Genomic DNA, 13769 nt, shown 5'->3' on the forward strand with positions numbered 1-13769 from the left:
GGGAGAAGAGCACCCAGTTGTGTATCTCAACTGTAAGCGCCAACCCAGGGAGGAATGCTATGAAGCTGTAGAAAAGGAATGTCTGTCCATAGTATAGGCACTGCAGAAACTTCAGCCTTTTCTGTATGGAAGGAAATTCACTGTAGTTACAGACCACAGTCCCTTAACATGGCTACATTGAGCCAGCCAAAATATGCCAAGCCACTAAGGTGGAGCCTAGGGTTGCAGGCATATGATATGTGCAGCAACGCAGTGGGGTTAGCAGTGCCATTGCAGATGGGATGTCAAGACAAGGTATGGGGTAATGTATTCCCAGATAGGCTCATTCCTCTCAAGCAACATTTCTCAATGCCCTTGAAAAACTAGTTTGAGTCTTCGGAAGGGGGGTGTGATGAAAAGAGGTACTGCCAGCACAGCTAGCTGAAATTTTGTAAATAATTATATGTCATTTGTGAATACCAAACTGATTTATACAAGATGCTTGTGTTACAAATGTGTTGGAACTGTATGTCATGTGTATATCAAACTGATTTGTACAGACGTTTGTATTGAAAAGGTATTTGTAAAGTGCTTGTGTTTGAAATGTATCCACAGTGTGCCTTACTAGCGAGAACAAAAATGTGCATGTACTGTTGTAACTGTTTAAATGTATATGTTTAAACAGAGGAAACTGGAGGGTTAACCTCAGTCCAGCAAACTTAAAAATATCTGAAATCAAATCACTTTATGGGCTAGGCCATAAAGGTGCTATCTCACAGGTTTCAAGGTAGCCAGAGAGACAAAGTCTGTGCTAGGAAGCTTTCTGTATTGTCTTTGAGGTGAACTAATTACTACTCTGGAAGTGTGGAGGTATGCAATTGTTTTATGACTTCCAGCACCTGCCAAAGATCTGAGCAAAAGCCCTTGTGTGTATTTTTATGGGTAGGTGCTAAATACTGCCAGCTGCCAGCAATGGGAAGTAGAGGTCAGATGACCAGAAGTGATGGCATTCTGCAAGCTATCTCAGAAGTAATATTTTAGATATTATTTTCAGAAGTCTGTTAGTGAGACAGCGCATTCTGTATTCTGTCTTGGCCCTGACAACAACAAGAAGGACCATTCAACACATCATCTGCCTTGCTCTGTTAAGTAAGTCATTAGGGAATAGTGATTCTCTTAGATTCAGTCAGGAATAAAGTGAAGCGTAGTTTAGATATTGTTTTTTCTTTATTTGACTGAGCCTGTCCTGCAGTGTTATTTTTAATATTTCTCATGGTTTTGGACTCTGATGTCACGGTGAATATACACTTAATATTGTCTTGTTCTTTTTTTATTTATTATTAAATATGTTTAAAACTTTCATTGTGGCTGATCTTTGTAGAGATATTTAAGTTCTGAGAGTACTTGCATATTTATTTGGTGACACTATGTGGGCCACTCCTAATAGCCTTGCTATTGGTCAAACTACCATTGGTTTTAATACCAATGTCACTCAGTATATTGGGTACCCCTGTAAGATCCTTAAGGTAGCTGGCAGGAGTGTCTGTTGGTAGTCATAACTACCTTGTAGTCTGGGCAGAAGGGGGCATAGCTAGTAAACCTGTGCCAGCCTTTCCCAGGTGTGTGTGTGTGTGTGTGTGTGTGTGTGTGTGTGTGTGTGTGTGTGTGTGTGTGTGTGTGTGTGTGTGTGTGTGTGTGTGTGTGTGTGTAAATCAAACCTCAAAGAGTGTATGTCAGCTACTTGGCAGGGACACAAAGCACTGGTTAGACAGAGAGGGTGCTGGAGGCCTTGGATTGGGCACTTAGCTGAGATCTCAACTCTATAGCTGTGCCAGTGGGTAGTCTTATTGGGGATCTGGAGAAAGAGGGAGAAACCAGCCCTGGACTGACTGTGGTCTGTGTGTGCTCTTAAAGGAAATTGCACTTGATGCAGAGAGCTGCATCTGGAGTTACTTTGTGTGTGTATATAAAATCTTTTTTATAACTCCTTTGAGTGGATTCTTGGTTTGTGGTGTGCTACGTTTCACCCTTTTGTGATTGTGTGTGTATATGTTATCATCCCAGTGGAAGTCCCCCACTGGTGCCAGTGGTGAGTATTGAGCCTCCTTGATTATTGGTCCAGTGGTGGGTCGTTACACCTTCCACAACCCCTTTTTCCATTTTTGCACATGGGGTTGGGCTGTCACTTCAGCAGACAATCATCCAGAGCCAAGGTTTATACTGCTGGGTAACTGGCCCTGCCACAATAGTTCTTCCACACTACACACACAGACACTCTCTCTCTCACACCTATGCCCAATTTAGTGTATCCAGTCCAGCCACCTACTGCATGTCTTTGGAATCTGGGAGGAAATCGGAGCACCAGAAGAAAACACACGCATACACAGGGAGGACATGCAGACTCTGCACAGAAGGCATCCCAGCCGAGAATCAGTGTAGGAAACTCTTGCTGTGAGGCGGCAATGCTATTGACTGTGCCACACACACATAAACACTTTCTTAAAAAAATAAATAAAAGAGACATCTTGTCATATCTAAAGGATAGTAATTGAAAACAGAAATGATCTTCAGGTTAAGTATTACTCCTGGAATGTTGCAGAAAATAATGCAGTTTCACTAACTATGTAAAATAATACAGTTTCACTAACCATGTATAATGCTATGGTAAGGTTTAATAAGTGTAACAAATCATTGAATATTACTGAACAAGGACATGGTATAGAAGATGTCTGTGGTTTAAATAACGTCACTGTTTGGTCATAGTACCGTGTGCAAAGAAGAATAGTGAAGATAATAAAAATCTGTATCCATCCACCAGATATAGTGGAATAATGACCCGTATATGTGGAGTTTGAGGATATAAGTAGCAACAGATGGAAAGAGATGCAAGTGGAAGGTACAGTGGAAACAAAAATCCATACAATGTTAGTGTTGGAAGTACTTCACCAAGGAGAAGAGTGCCTTCGAAATAGACCTGACTGATTCCTAGTGAAGGTACCCAGATAGGGTTAGAGAGACAGATATGCATACTGTGGCAGAAGCTGTAGGGTGTCACCACTGGTTGAATGAGGACAGACCAAAACATTGCATGCAGCATGCTGTTTAATGAAAACTGCTCTGTGTCATGGGGGTCCTCAGACATGAGATCTGCCAATTAATCACTGATGGGAAGCTTGGGTAATGGGTAGTGTTGCCACTCATAGTGAAAAAAGCAGACCATGAATGCTTGAAAAGCTTCATAGCCATGATGTGATTACCCCTCATTTCCATCACTTTTACCTGATGTAAAGTCATTGAATGGAAGAGATTCACTAGATGATAAAAATGGTTACTTAGTAATTGTACAGACTGAGTTTATGTACCATGCACAGTGTGATAGGTAACCCATAACAAAACCACATCACTCAGGATTACACAGACACCCAGTGGGAAGCATGCCATCAACAAAAGGCAACAGGGCTGCACGTTGTGTGTCCTGTACAGTCACATATTTAACATATTCACATTAATGTGCATGCCCGAGGAAGGGCAAAGCCTTGGAGGAGAAGACAGAGTTTGAGTTATTCAGTGGATGGAATCCAGAGAAGTGTCTACTGGTCAAACTGAAGTAAGGAAGAGTACATCTGAGTCATAATCATCCACTGAGAACCGTTGTGTCACGCACAGTATGTGCACATTAAAGTGCAAACAAAACAGTACTAAACAACATAAATTTCTGTAATTTTCAGTTCTATTAGCTGACAAAGGGATGAGACTTCATATCAAGAAGTGACGTCCTACAGAATTGGTGTAAAGCAGGGTATTCTGCTGCTAAGGCACAAGTCTGAAATAATGCCAAACCGAAGAGAGAGAGCACGTCACAAATGACAACAGTTTACAGTAAAATGAAAATATAAACGTACATTACACTTTACTGAAATGTACTTGATTTCTTTTTGTTGATAATAAAAATACTGTGCTTATGAAAGCAGTGAGTAACCTGATGGTATAAATTTGCAAAGTTAACTTTGAAGAGGAAAATGTTAAATTACTGTACAGATGTAATGCATAGAAAGATAGTGAAAGGAGAAAGTGTCAAAAAGGTCAGTGTTCTGCATGTCATAGCTCATGAAATGTGTTAATAAGAGAAGTGCAGATAAGACAACACAGGCTGCTGTAGTGGTAATATGTAATGCAAATTAAAGTATGCAGTTGTTAACAGTATGATAGCTCAGTTGGAAAAGGGTAGTTTGTCATTGCAAGTTGATTTCTGTTGGTCCTTAAAGTGGAAGATGTGCATGGTTTCCATGATGCTTTGCATTGAGATGTCTCCATATATTTTACATGGATTTATTTCTTCTGGAATACGTTTTCTTATCTTCCTATTAAGAAACCTATAATAAATTATCTTCAGTATGCGCTGTGTATATGTGCTTACCGTTTTATTGCTGAGCAAGTCTCTGTTCTCATATCAAATGACACGCTTCTAAAGAGGGTGAAACATGCATGGCTAATGATTTTGTTTATTAAAACTGCTTTGACAGAACTTTGGAACTGCTATGCAGTATATCTTTTGAAGCATGGAATAGTTATTAATACGGGAAAATTGCATACATTCTATGATGCCATTTATTATGACACATCTGTTTTGTATTGTATAGCCATCGCATATGGGAAAAGGGGTAAAAGAGGAAGAACTGAGAGCAGAAGCTCTTATGTGTTGCATTTCTAAAGTTAATGAAGAAATGAGTGAAGTTTTATTGAAACATAAGTGAAGAAAATCAGGCTTTGCATATGTGAGAAAACATTCTCCAAGAAAGAGAATTTGAGAACAATTTGAGAGCGAAATGATGACGAAAAAGAGCTGAGAGTGTTGGTTTTGCATAAAATGTAGTACTTCAGAGTGCTGGGATGTGCAAAGATGTGGGGTAAGCTGTAGACAGAGGTAGGAAGGTAGGAAGAATGATAAATTTAAATTTTAGTGACAACTTACAGTAGTAGGAAGGTAGCCAGTTAGGCAGGAAGAAAGGAACGTAGCCAGTTGTGGTATTTGTGTAGTAAAAAAAAGTTCTTACTTATAAAAGACAGCAGTCATTTTTAGGAAGAAAGCTGTAGCCACGGTGGTGCAGCTGGTCGAGTTGTCACCTCACAGCAAGAGGTTCTCCCGTTTGATTCTCGGCTGGAGTACCTTCTGTGTGGAGACTGCATGTCCTCCCCACGGTTGAATGACGTCTAAAGACATGCAGGTAGGTGCATGTGTGAATGGGTGTGCCTTCTTTGAAGGTTGGGTGTTGGGCTGGCAATTCGCACCGTAAAAATCCACTGCCAATCATTAGCGTACCGGAGTTCCGCTGTGGCAACCCCTAACTGGGAAAAGCTGAAGGAAGACATAGATAGGAAGAAAGCTGCAGAGTTGCATAGGAAAAAAACAAGCAAGGAGCACCAAAGTTGCAGAGTACCAGGGGTGCCTAGTTATGGATAAAAAAAAAAAAAAAAATTAGTAAGCATGTACCTACTTTTGGAAAGATGCATAATATGGGCAATCCAGTTCCCTGTGCTCAGTGTCACATATAATGAGAAAACAGGCCTCACTAAACCTCATCAGCTGCACTGCTCTAATTCATTCCAGATGGGCAGCCTAAACACTAGTGGTAGGAGGTACACAAAACTTAGGTAGTGTATAAACATTATTGTCAGTGCACACATTATTGTGAGTGCATTAACCATGTTACTGTACACTGTGCACTAAGTGCAACCCATCCACCTGTGGTGGGAGATGCACAGGCAGAGTATACATATTAACATGGATGGGTTAACTATGTTACTGTTCAGGGCACACACAGTATGTAATCCTGTTGCCTTTTGTTGATGGTATACTTACCATGCACTTGCTTGTCTGTGTACTCTGAGTGATGTGCTTTATTATGGGTTACCTGTCATACTGTGTATTTTACTATGTTTGGAAGTGTGTGTGTGTGTGTGTGTGTGTGTGTGTGTGTGTGTGTGTGTGTGTGTGTGTGTGTGTGTGTGTATGTTGCATGGGAGATTGTTGCAGCCCATCCCTTGAGCCACGTTGCTTTGATGCACAACTTACCTAGATAATGTGATCAATAACAGATCATATTACTATATAATGTGATCTTTTGATCGTGATCCCTGTTTCTTTACAGAACCTCGCAGCAGTTGGTTTTCCAGGTTAGTTGCTAAAGGTGGCTTCTTCTATGAGGAGTCCGCATATCCTTCCTCTTTCATTGTGGGGTTTCGCCAGGTGCTTCTGTTTCATCCCATATTCCAGAGATATGCCTTTAGATGAATTGGTGCTCTCCAGGTTGTTTGAGATGTGTGTTTGCAGTAAGTGAATATCCATCCTGTGAAGGACTGGTGGGCCCATTTAGGATTATTTCTCAGCTTTATGTTCACTAAATGCTAGAATAAGCAGTGACTTCATAGTGATCCCCAGTGTGATAGTAATTATAAGAAAGTGAGCAAGTACACACATTCCATTTTGAATCCTTCCTTCACTGTTCTGTTTATTTTTGCTGTTTTATTTTTTACTTATTGTTAGCTTCCCTGAAACCCTGTTGAAATCATATTACTTTGAGGATTACCTCGAAGTGACAGTTTTGAGCAGCACTATTTAGTTTAACACCGAGGTAAACCATGCCAAAATTGTAATTAAGAAGCTAGGTATTGGATTTAGTAGTGTCACCACAATGGATTATATAATGCACTGCATCCACCAGAAGACATGTCATGTAAAAACTGCACCTGGGTGTGTTAGTTGGAAAAGATTTACATTTGGCCTCAGGACTTCAAAAACTGTTGAATAGTTGATTTAACCATAAACAGGCAAGAGACATGCTCTGTTTGCACATGTTCACATGTCAGAATTTTGAGGCCGGTCACCGAGTTATGAGTCAGAGCTTTGGAGAGCGCTTTTAACTGACTCTGATGTTGTAAGTTTGTGTATTATTTTTGTAGCCTGAGGTTTTGAAGTACAGATGCAAGTCATTATCGCCTAAAACTGGCATATGCATGTGTGTGTGTGTGTGTGTGTGTGTGTGTGTGTGTGTGTGTGTGTATGTATGTATATATATATATATATATATATATATATATATATATATATATAATATATGCACACACACACACTTGTATATGTGTATAATAACTTGTGCGTGCAGTTAAATCTCATTTCTGAAGTCAGGAAAAGAGCTAACATGTCTAAGTAATGTTCTCCACTTGCTGTTGACTGACTAACTTGCTTTTGGAGGTGTGGCACTTGGAGTATGAGTGAGCAAACATCTTTTTCACGGATTTTAGGTAACAATGAAATCTGCATAGACAAGGATGTTTGTAGAATTTTTTGGTACTCTACTCCAGTTTGCAGGCTGTGGAACCCCCCCCCCCCGATGCCCCATGGTACACAATTGCTGGTATTTGTTTGTTATGTGCATTTGTGATAAACGGGCAGGGTAACAGAGTCTTTTCTTGTTTTTTTCTGATTTTAATTTCCATGATGAAAACATTAAATGCAGATTATCACATTCCCATGCTTATTGTTTGCACATTGTATTTATTTACAGCAAAACCTCACAAAGAAATAAGCAAATTGCAATGGGGAGAAAAAAGTTCAACATGGATCCTAAAAAGGTAAGTGTCATTTGTTGCTGTGGTGCCCCCATATTCTGTGTTTTGCATTGCTTCCTGATTTTGTATTCTCTGTAGGTAGTGGAAAAAGTGGGATAGGGTGTATATTTAACCATCTCGATAGTGACTGTGACGTTTTCTTGGCTAAAGCCAAAGCATATGCCTCCCGCAAAAGTGTGGTAGTTTGTGGAAGTTGTCTTGACTCTGAGATAAATGAAGTAAGCTGTGAAAAATTGCACATATGTTGTTTGGTAAAGGTCTTTGATTATAGCAATGAGGCTTAGCTGTTCTTATGCGCTATACCTTAATCGGGTTTGATAAGTCCAGAAGATTGTGTCCCATATGCTCTCCAATACACTTATGTAAGTTGTGTTCATTGGTGGGTGTTTACTGCCCCATATTTATCCCCATAGTAATGTGGAAATATGCTTTGTGTTGGCGAGACTTTGCTTGCACACTGGTGTAATCTTGGGAAAAGTCAGTAGATAAATTTGCATTATTCAGTTATAGTGTTAAATTTCAGCAGCAATTAGGGTAAAATGACTAGAATAATAAGTGCAAAAATGGAAGCATAATAAATCAGATGTTTGCATTTCTGTGAAGTCTTCTACAATGTTGGCGTAAGGAGGTACTGGTAAAGTAGAAAAGTGACTGAGGGGAATTGTTGTATAACAGTAGGGAGAGGTAGCAAATTGTTGAAACATGGAGCCATGGAAATCATAATTAAAATAAAGTAGAGGCAATAGAATTCTTTTGTCTTGTAAAGCCATGGAAATTGTATTGAGAATAAAGAGGAGGTAACGGAATTCTTGTCTCTTCTGTAGAATACTGAAAAGATCATTCTTTCATTTAGTTTAGATTGTAGATCTTGGTGTAAGGTAGTTAGGAAGTGGTTGGAACAATAGATGGCTACTCTATTTTGCATATAGGAGGAGAGGAAGGTAAGCTAGATTACATGGAAGTGTATTCATGGGGCCAAGTCTAAATCTTTGAGATGCACCTTTGAGAAGTGGAGAGGAAAGAGAGGTACAAGAGTTACAATTCATTGAGAAGTGCTGGTTAGTCAGATAATTTTGGAACCAAGGGATTGCATCATTTCTGAATGGTGGAATATAAGAGGGGATTTTATGACTAAGTCAAAGGCTCTGGTGAATTCTATATTGCTTTTATCAGAGAATACACCTTTCTCTATTAATGAGAAGATTTCATTAGACAAAGACCAGCTGGCTGTGGCCGCGCTCCTCCCTGACCAGAAGCCATTTTAATTTTTTTGAGCAAGAGAGACAGAGAGGTGGTATTTAGTTTAGTAATATATTCTGTGAGTTGAAGGTAGACCATTTTCTCCAAGATTTTGCACAGTGTTGGGAGGATAGAAATGGGGCAGTAGTGTGATGGGCATGTTGGTTGTTTTTGTTTGGCCAGATTTCCATATATTAGGCATAGTGTTGGCAGTAAGTCATAGCCTAAAGATGTGTTTTAGTGGTGCAGTAATGAAATCATGGCAGCGATATATGAACTGTTGTAGGATGCCAGAGTCTGCAGGCAGGTATTTGGCTTTGTAGCATGCTAATCTCCAGGCAGGTCTGTGGCTTTTAGCATGGCAGATTCTGCCGTTAGGTGTCTGGCTTTGTAGCATGTCAGATTCTGCAGGCAATTGTTTGACTTTGTAGCATGCAAGAGATCATAGGCAAGTGTTTGGTTTTGTAGCATGCCACTTGACTGCAGGCAGGTTTGTGGCTTTTAGTATGACAGTCTGCAGACAGGTGTGTGGCTTTGTAGTATGCCTGAGTCTGCAGGTATGTATTTGGTTTTGTAACACGCCAGAGTATACAGACAGGTGTGTGGACTTATGCATGCCAACAACTGCAAGCAGCTGTGTGGATCCGTGGCATTCCAGAGTCAACAAACAAGTGTGTGGCTTTCATTCATGCCAGTCAACAGAAAAGTGTACAGCTGTGCAGCATGTCAGTGTCTGTAGCTTTGTGGCATACCAGAGTATGCAGACCAGGAGATGTATTACTACTTAGCATGTTCATGTCTGCAGGCAGGTGCACAACTTTGTAGCATATTAAAATGGGTAGGCACATGTATGGCTTTGTAGCATACAAGAATCTGCTTTTGGGAAACCTGTCATGAATTCAGGTTGCCTTGTATCCTATACTATAATTGTGAACTAGCTAATTCAAGTGCAAGTTTCAGCAGTATTCTTCATGATCGCAACTTGGGGCTTCAGATTTATTTATTTATTTTTGGGTTTCATTATTTAATTAGCGTGTTTGTTGTGTATACAAGACTATGGATTGTTTACTGACATTAACATGATCAGTATGATGAGTGGAAGGGGAATAGAGACTTGTAATTGTTTTACAGATTTTTTTTTCTCCCCATTGCCCTTTTGGCATTCAGTTCCCTGACTGTTATCCCAGAAGTCATTAGGGTTTTCAGGCTAAGGATGTCACCCTTTTACCCCTACAGCAATTTGGGGATATACTACAGCAATTTGGGGATATACTACTCCCAAAGTGCTGAGCATAGACACGTGCACACTCCCAAATATGCCCGTATCCCCCTCTGACAGCATGCACATGGATGGGTGCATCTCAGTAATTTAGCTACTTCCAGCCATATGTAACATCCGATAAATGCCAGTCTTGTAGAGGACCAAGCTCCTGTGTCTCCCGCCAGGGTCAATGATTTGGTGGTGGCCACTTACTAACGTCCTTCTTGTCTGAATTATCCATTGCCTAAACCACTAAGCAAACTTGGGCTATCTGGGTCACAGTTTGGACTTTGCTCCATGGAGTTAGCAGCACAGAGGCTTTATTATAGGAAGGAAAGCTTTACCTTCTTCCTTTGCATTAGTGGAGTGTAAATGTTGTGGACTGAAGTTTTTGTTCAACTTTATAGTGTCTGAGAGTGTTCTTTCAGAAGTTTGAGACTCAGTACTGGAAGTCTTAAAACTACAGACATTTAAGTGTTTATTACAAGAAGAAAACAAAAAACAAAAACAGTGAACTGTGAATCTTGCTGTTACACATTAAAAACATTTTTGCAAGGGAGGGAGACGAGCATTCTGCACACCCACACTCGTGCAATTTTATATATTAATTCTGAGATCGATGTACTTAGAAGAGAAAATTTCTCATAAATACAGTAATTTTGAACTTGGTATAAATTTCCTGCTAATCATACTTAAAATTTTACTATTCTGTCCTGCTAATCATACTTAAAATTTTGCTATTCTGTGTGACTTGCTTACTTCAAACTTTCAGTGGGATCCAAGTATGAGGATGTAGTTTGGACTTAAAATGAAGGTGATGTTCAACTTTTGCATGTCAGGGGTGTGCCTTTTTTGACTGACTGTTAAAAAAACAGCAAGTCGTAGGTATGTAGTTTTTTTACTGGCAGAAAAATAGAATGATACAGAGTATCATTATCTCTTTGATGGTATTTCCACTTTCCCTGTTGTGCAGCTACATAATTAGTATTTTAAATTCTGGGATGGAAAGGGTCAGAGCTTGCTCATGTGGAGACGGGAGGAGGTATGTCCACTACAAACTTTTATTTTCTTGTTTCTTTTTGTGTATTTATATTTTTTGTTTTGGTTTGTTAGTTTCTGTTTTTTTTTCTTGTGTATCTGCAAATCCAAAAGAACGAACAAGAGGTGCCAATGTGTTCAAAGATGCTTTACACACCTCTTAAATAATTTTCTGGCACCTCATAAACATCAAAACCACTGCACAGCGAAATGTAAAAAGTTTAATAACTCCATAAAATCACTGACAGCACTTGAGTGCTTTCGTCCTTAACTCCAGACTTTTATTAAAATTGTTCATCAGTTAGATTAACTACATATATATACATCTCTAATTACTTATCTAAAAACATCCAGTAACATTTCCGATACAATTAACATGCAGTAAATAAGTTCTGGCAAAAAAAGGTTAAATGAAAAAACAGTTAACTTCTGACTGTTGTTTAAGTCAATTGCACTAAAGAACAAAGTGACTTTTGTATTGTAGCATTGGTAAAATCGAAACACAATCATTAGTACCTGGAAAGGTGTGGGCATTTAACATTCGCTGCCAAATTAATTCTCATTTACCCATTCCCTCTTTCAAGGTACTGCTCTTTCTGAATTGTCCACCTTTTCCAATACAAAGAAGACAAAGTTCTTGAAATTATTGCACAATAAGGAATGTTTAAATCAGGGATGTCCAACCTTTTGGCTTGCTGGGGCTGCATTGAGTGAACAGAAATGGTCTTGGGGCCGCATATAAAATATATCATGTAGTTAACTCTTTCGTTGCTCTGGAAGACCACAGTCGACCTCCTGGCTATACTGTAGGTGCATTTGAACAATGAATAAATGCCTAATATTTGCCTTAAAATTCTAATTCTCATTCTAATTCTCTAATCTAACAGTTAACTCTAACATCTTAGTTAATATATATATATATATATATATATATATATATATATATAGATAGATATATATATATATATATATATTTTTTTTTTTTACAAATAAACAGATATTCAATACAGCACTAACATTTCTCACTGGGAAAAACATTCCAGCAGTCCAACTACATAAAATGTCAACATCAGCAGTCCTACAATACTATAATCCACAAAAATAACCCAACAAATTTGCAATAAAGTAAAGAATTCACATTACTGACTTAATCAAACAATTCTGAATAAGCTGCAAGAGGGTCTCACCCAAACAAACAACTGGTGCCAGAAATATAGCCTCAAGCTAAATGCCAAAAAATACATCATCATCCATTTTGAGGAGAGTGATGTTCCCACAAATTATCACATTGATAACAATGTTGTAAGCACGCAATAAGTTGTACTGTACTAAGGGCACCCAGGTTGATAGAAACCTGATTTTTGACCACCACGTTGTCTCAGTTGTAAGGAAAGCTTTTTACATGGCCCACTTCATTAGTAAGGGTATCTCATCCAGGGACAAGGAGGTCATAACATCCCTGTATTCTTCCTTTACAAGAGCCATTATTGAGTGCAGTGCCCCTTTTAGCATGTGCCTCAACAAAACGCCGTGCCAAAAGAAAGACTGCAACCATTTCTGACAAAAAAGGTCAAAGGACTAAGTTCACTTAGTTATCCAAACAGACTAAAAAGCTTCTTGCTTTCCTCTGTCTCTCACTGGCCCCTATAAATTTTATCATTGGCTTGCTTTCCAAGCTAAGAGAGATCCTGCCTTAAGAGACTTCCTCTACCTCAGAAATACTGGTTATACTTGAAACGCTCACTACAAAGACCACAGCCTTCACTGCAACATAAACAAGCCACTTTTTATGGACAAGTTCTTGACACTAAAACCTTCAACTTCTGTAAAAAGCTCCTCTCATTATCAAACAATGTAGTTCAGCAACACAATGGCTGGATGGATAGCCATAAATGTAGTCTTTGGGTAAGTAGCATAGCCTTCATCAAACCAGATGGAAAATCCACATATTAACCTTTCCCAGCTGGATGGCTAAGATCTAATATTGGTTACATAAGTCTAGTTGCCTAAGAAGAGGGACATGTTTAACTAAGAATTCCATTTGCAAAATTATATTCAGTTGTTGTATACATATTAAATCTCTCTCTCTCTCTCACACACACACAAAAAAGCCCCTGCTTGTAAAATAGGCAACCTCAGTAATCACATGACACCCACTCACTGAATGAAATTGTCTGGAAGTCAAAATATCTGAAAAAAAATCATAATAGAGATGGATTCATCCATGTAATTTCCCACCACCAAAAGGACCATCAATAAATCAACAAACAACTGCTCGGCAAAAAGTAAATCAGTAAGAAAACCATAAACTATAATGCTGCATACTGGTGTAAACATACAACTAGTGTCAATCCCCAGGTTAATCCATACCAAAAGATTGTTTCAGAGCTTCAGCTATGTACAAACAGCTTTCTCCTAAAAACTTTACTCATTGATATTTGCCTTGCTGTAATTATAACTGTAAAAAAAAATGTTTTTAAATTTATTCTGTACCTCAGTGATTCTCACTGTTACGAGATGTAATCTCTGCCATATTGTAGGAGTACTACATCCATAATTTGCTGTCTTTCTCTCTCATATATTGTATTATATTGTTTTGTGTTATTTTTGGAGCTTTTCTCCC

At 38.9% G+C, this 13769-nt stretch overlaps 1 protein-coding gene across 1 annotated transcript in view; it reads left to right on the top strand.

Annotated features, from left to right (window-relative positions):
- The window catches only part of CYTH3 (cytohesin 3), a 934108-nt gene that overhangs the window by 500898 nt on the left and 419441 nt on the right, over positions 1–13769 (top strand). The window contains exon 4 of the mRNA XM_044089667.1: positions 7545–7611. Within this exon, the coding sequence (XP_043945602.1) occupies positions 7545–7611 (67 nt within the window). The remainder of the gene's footprint in view (positions 1–7544; positions 7612–13769) is intronic.

The sequence above is a fragment of the Protopterus annectens genome, chromosome 12.part0 (assembly GCF_019279795.1).
Source record: "Protopterus annectens isolate FY-2018-M chromosome 12.part0, PAN1.0, whole genome shotgun sequence".
Taxonomy (NCBI): domain Eukaryota; kingdom Metazoa; phylum Chordata; order Ceratodontiformes; family Protopteridae; genus Protopterus; species Protopterus annectens.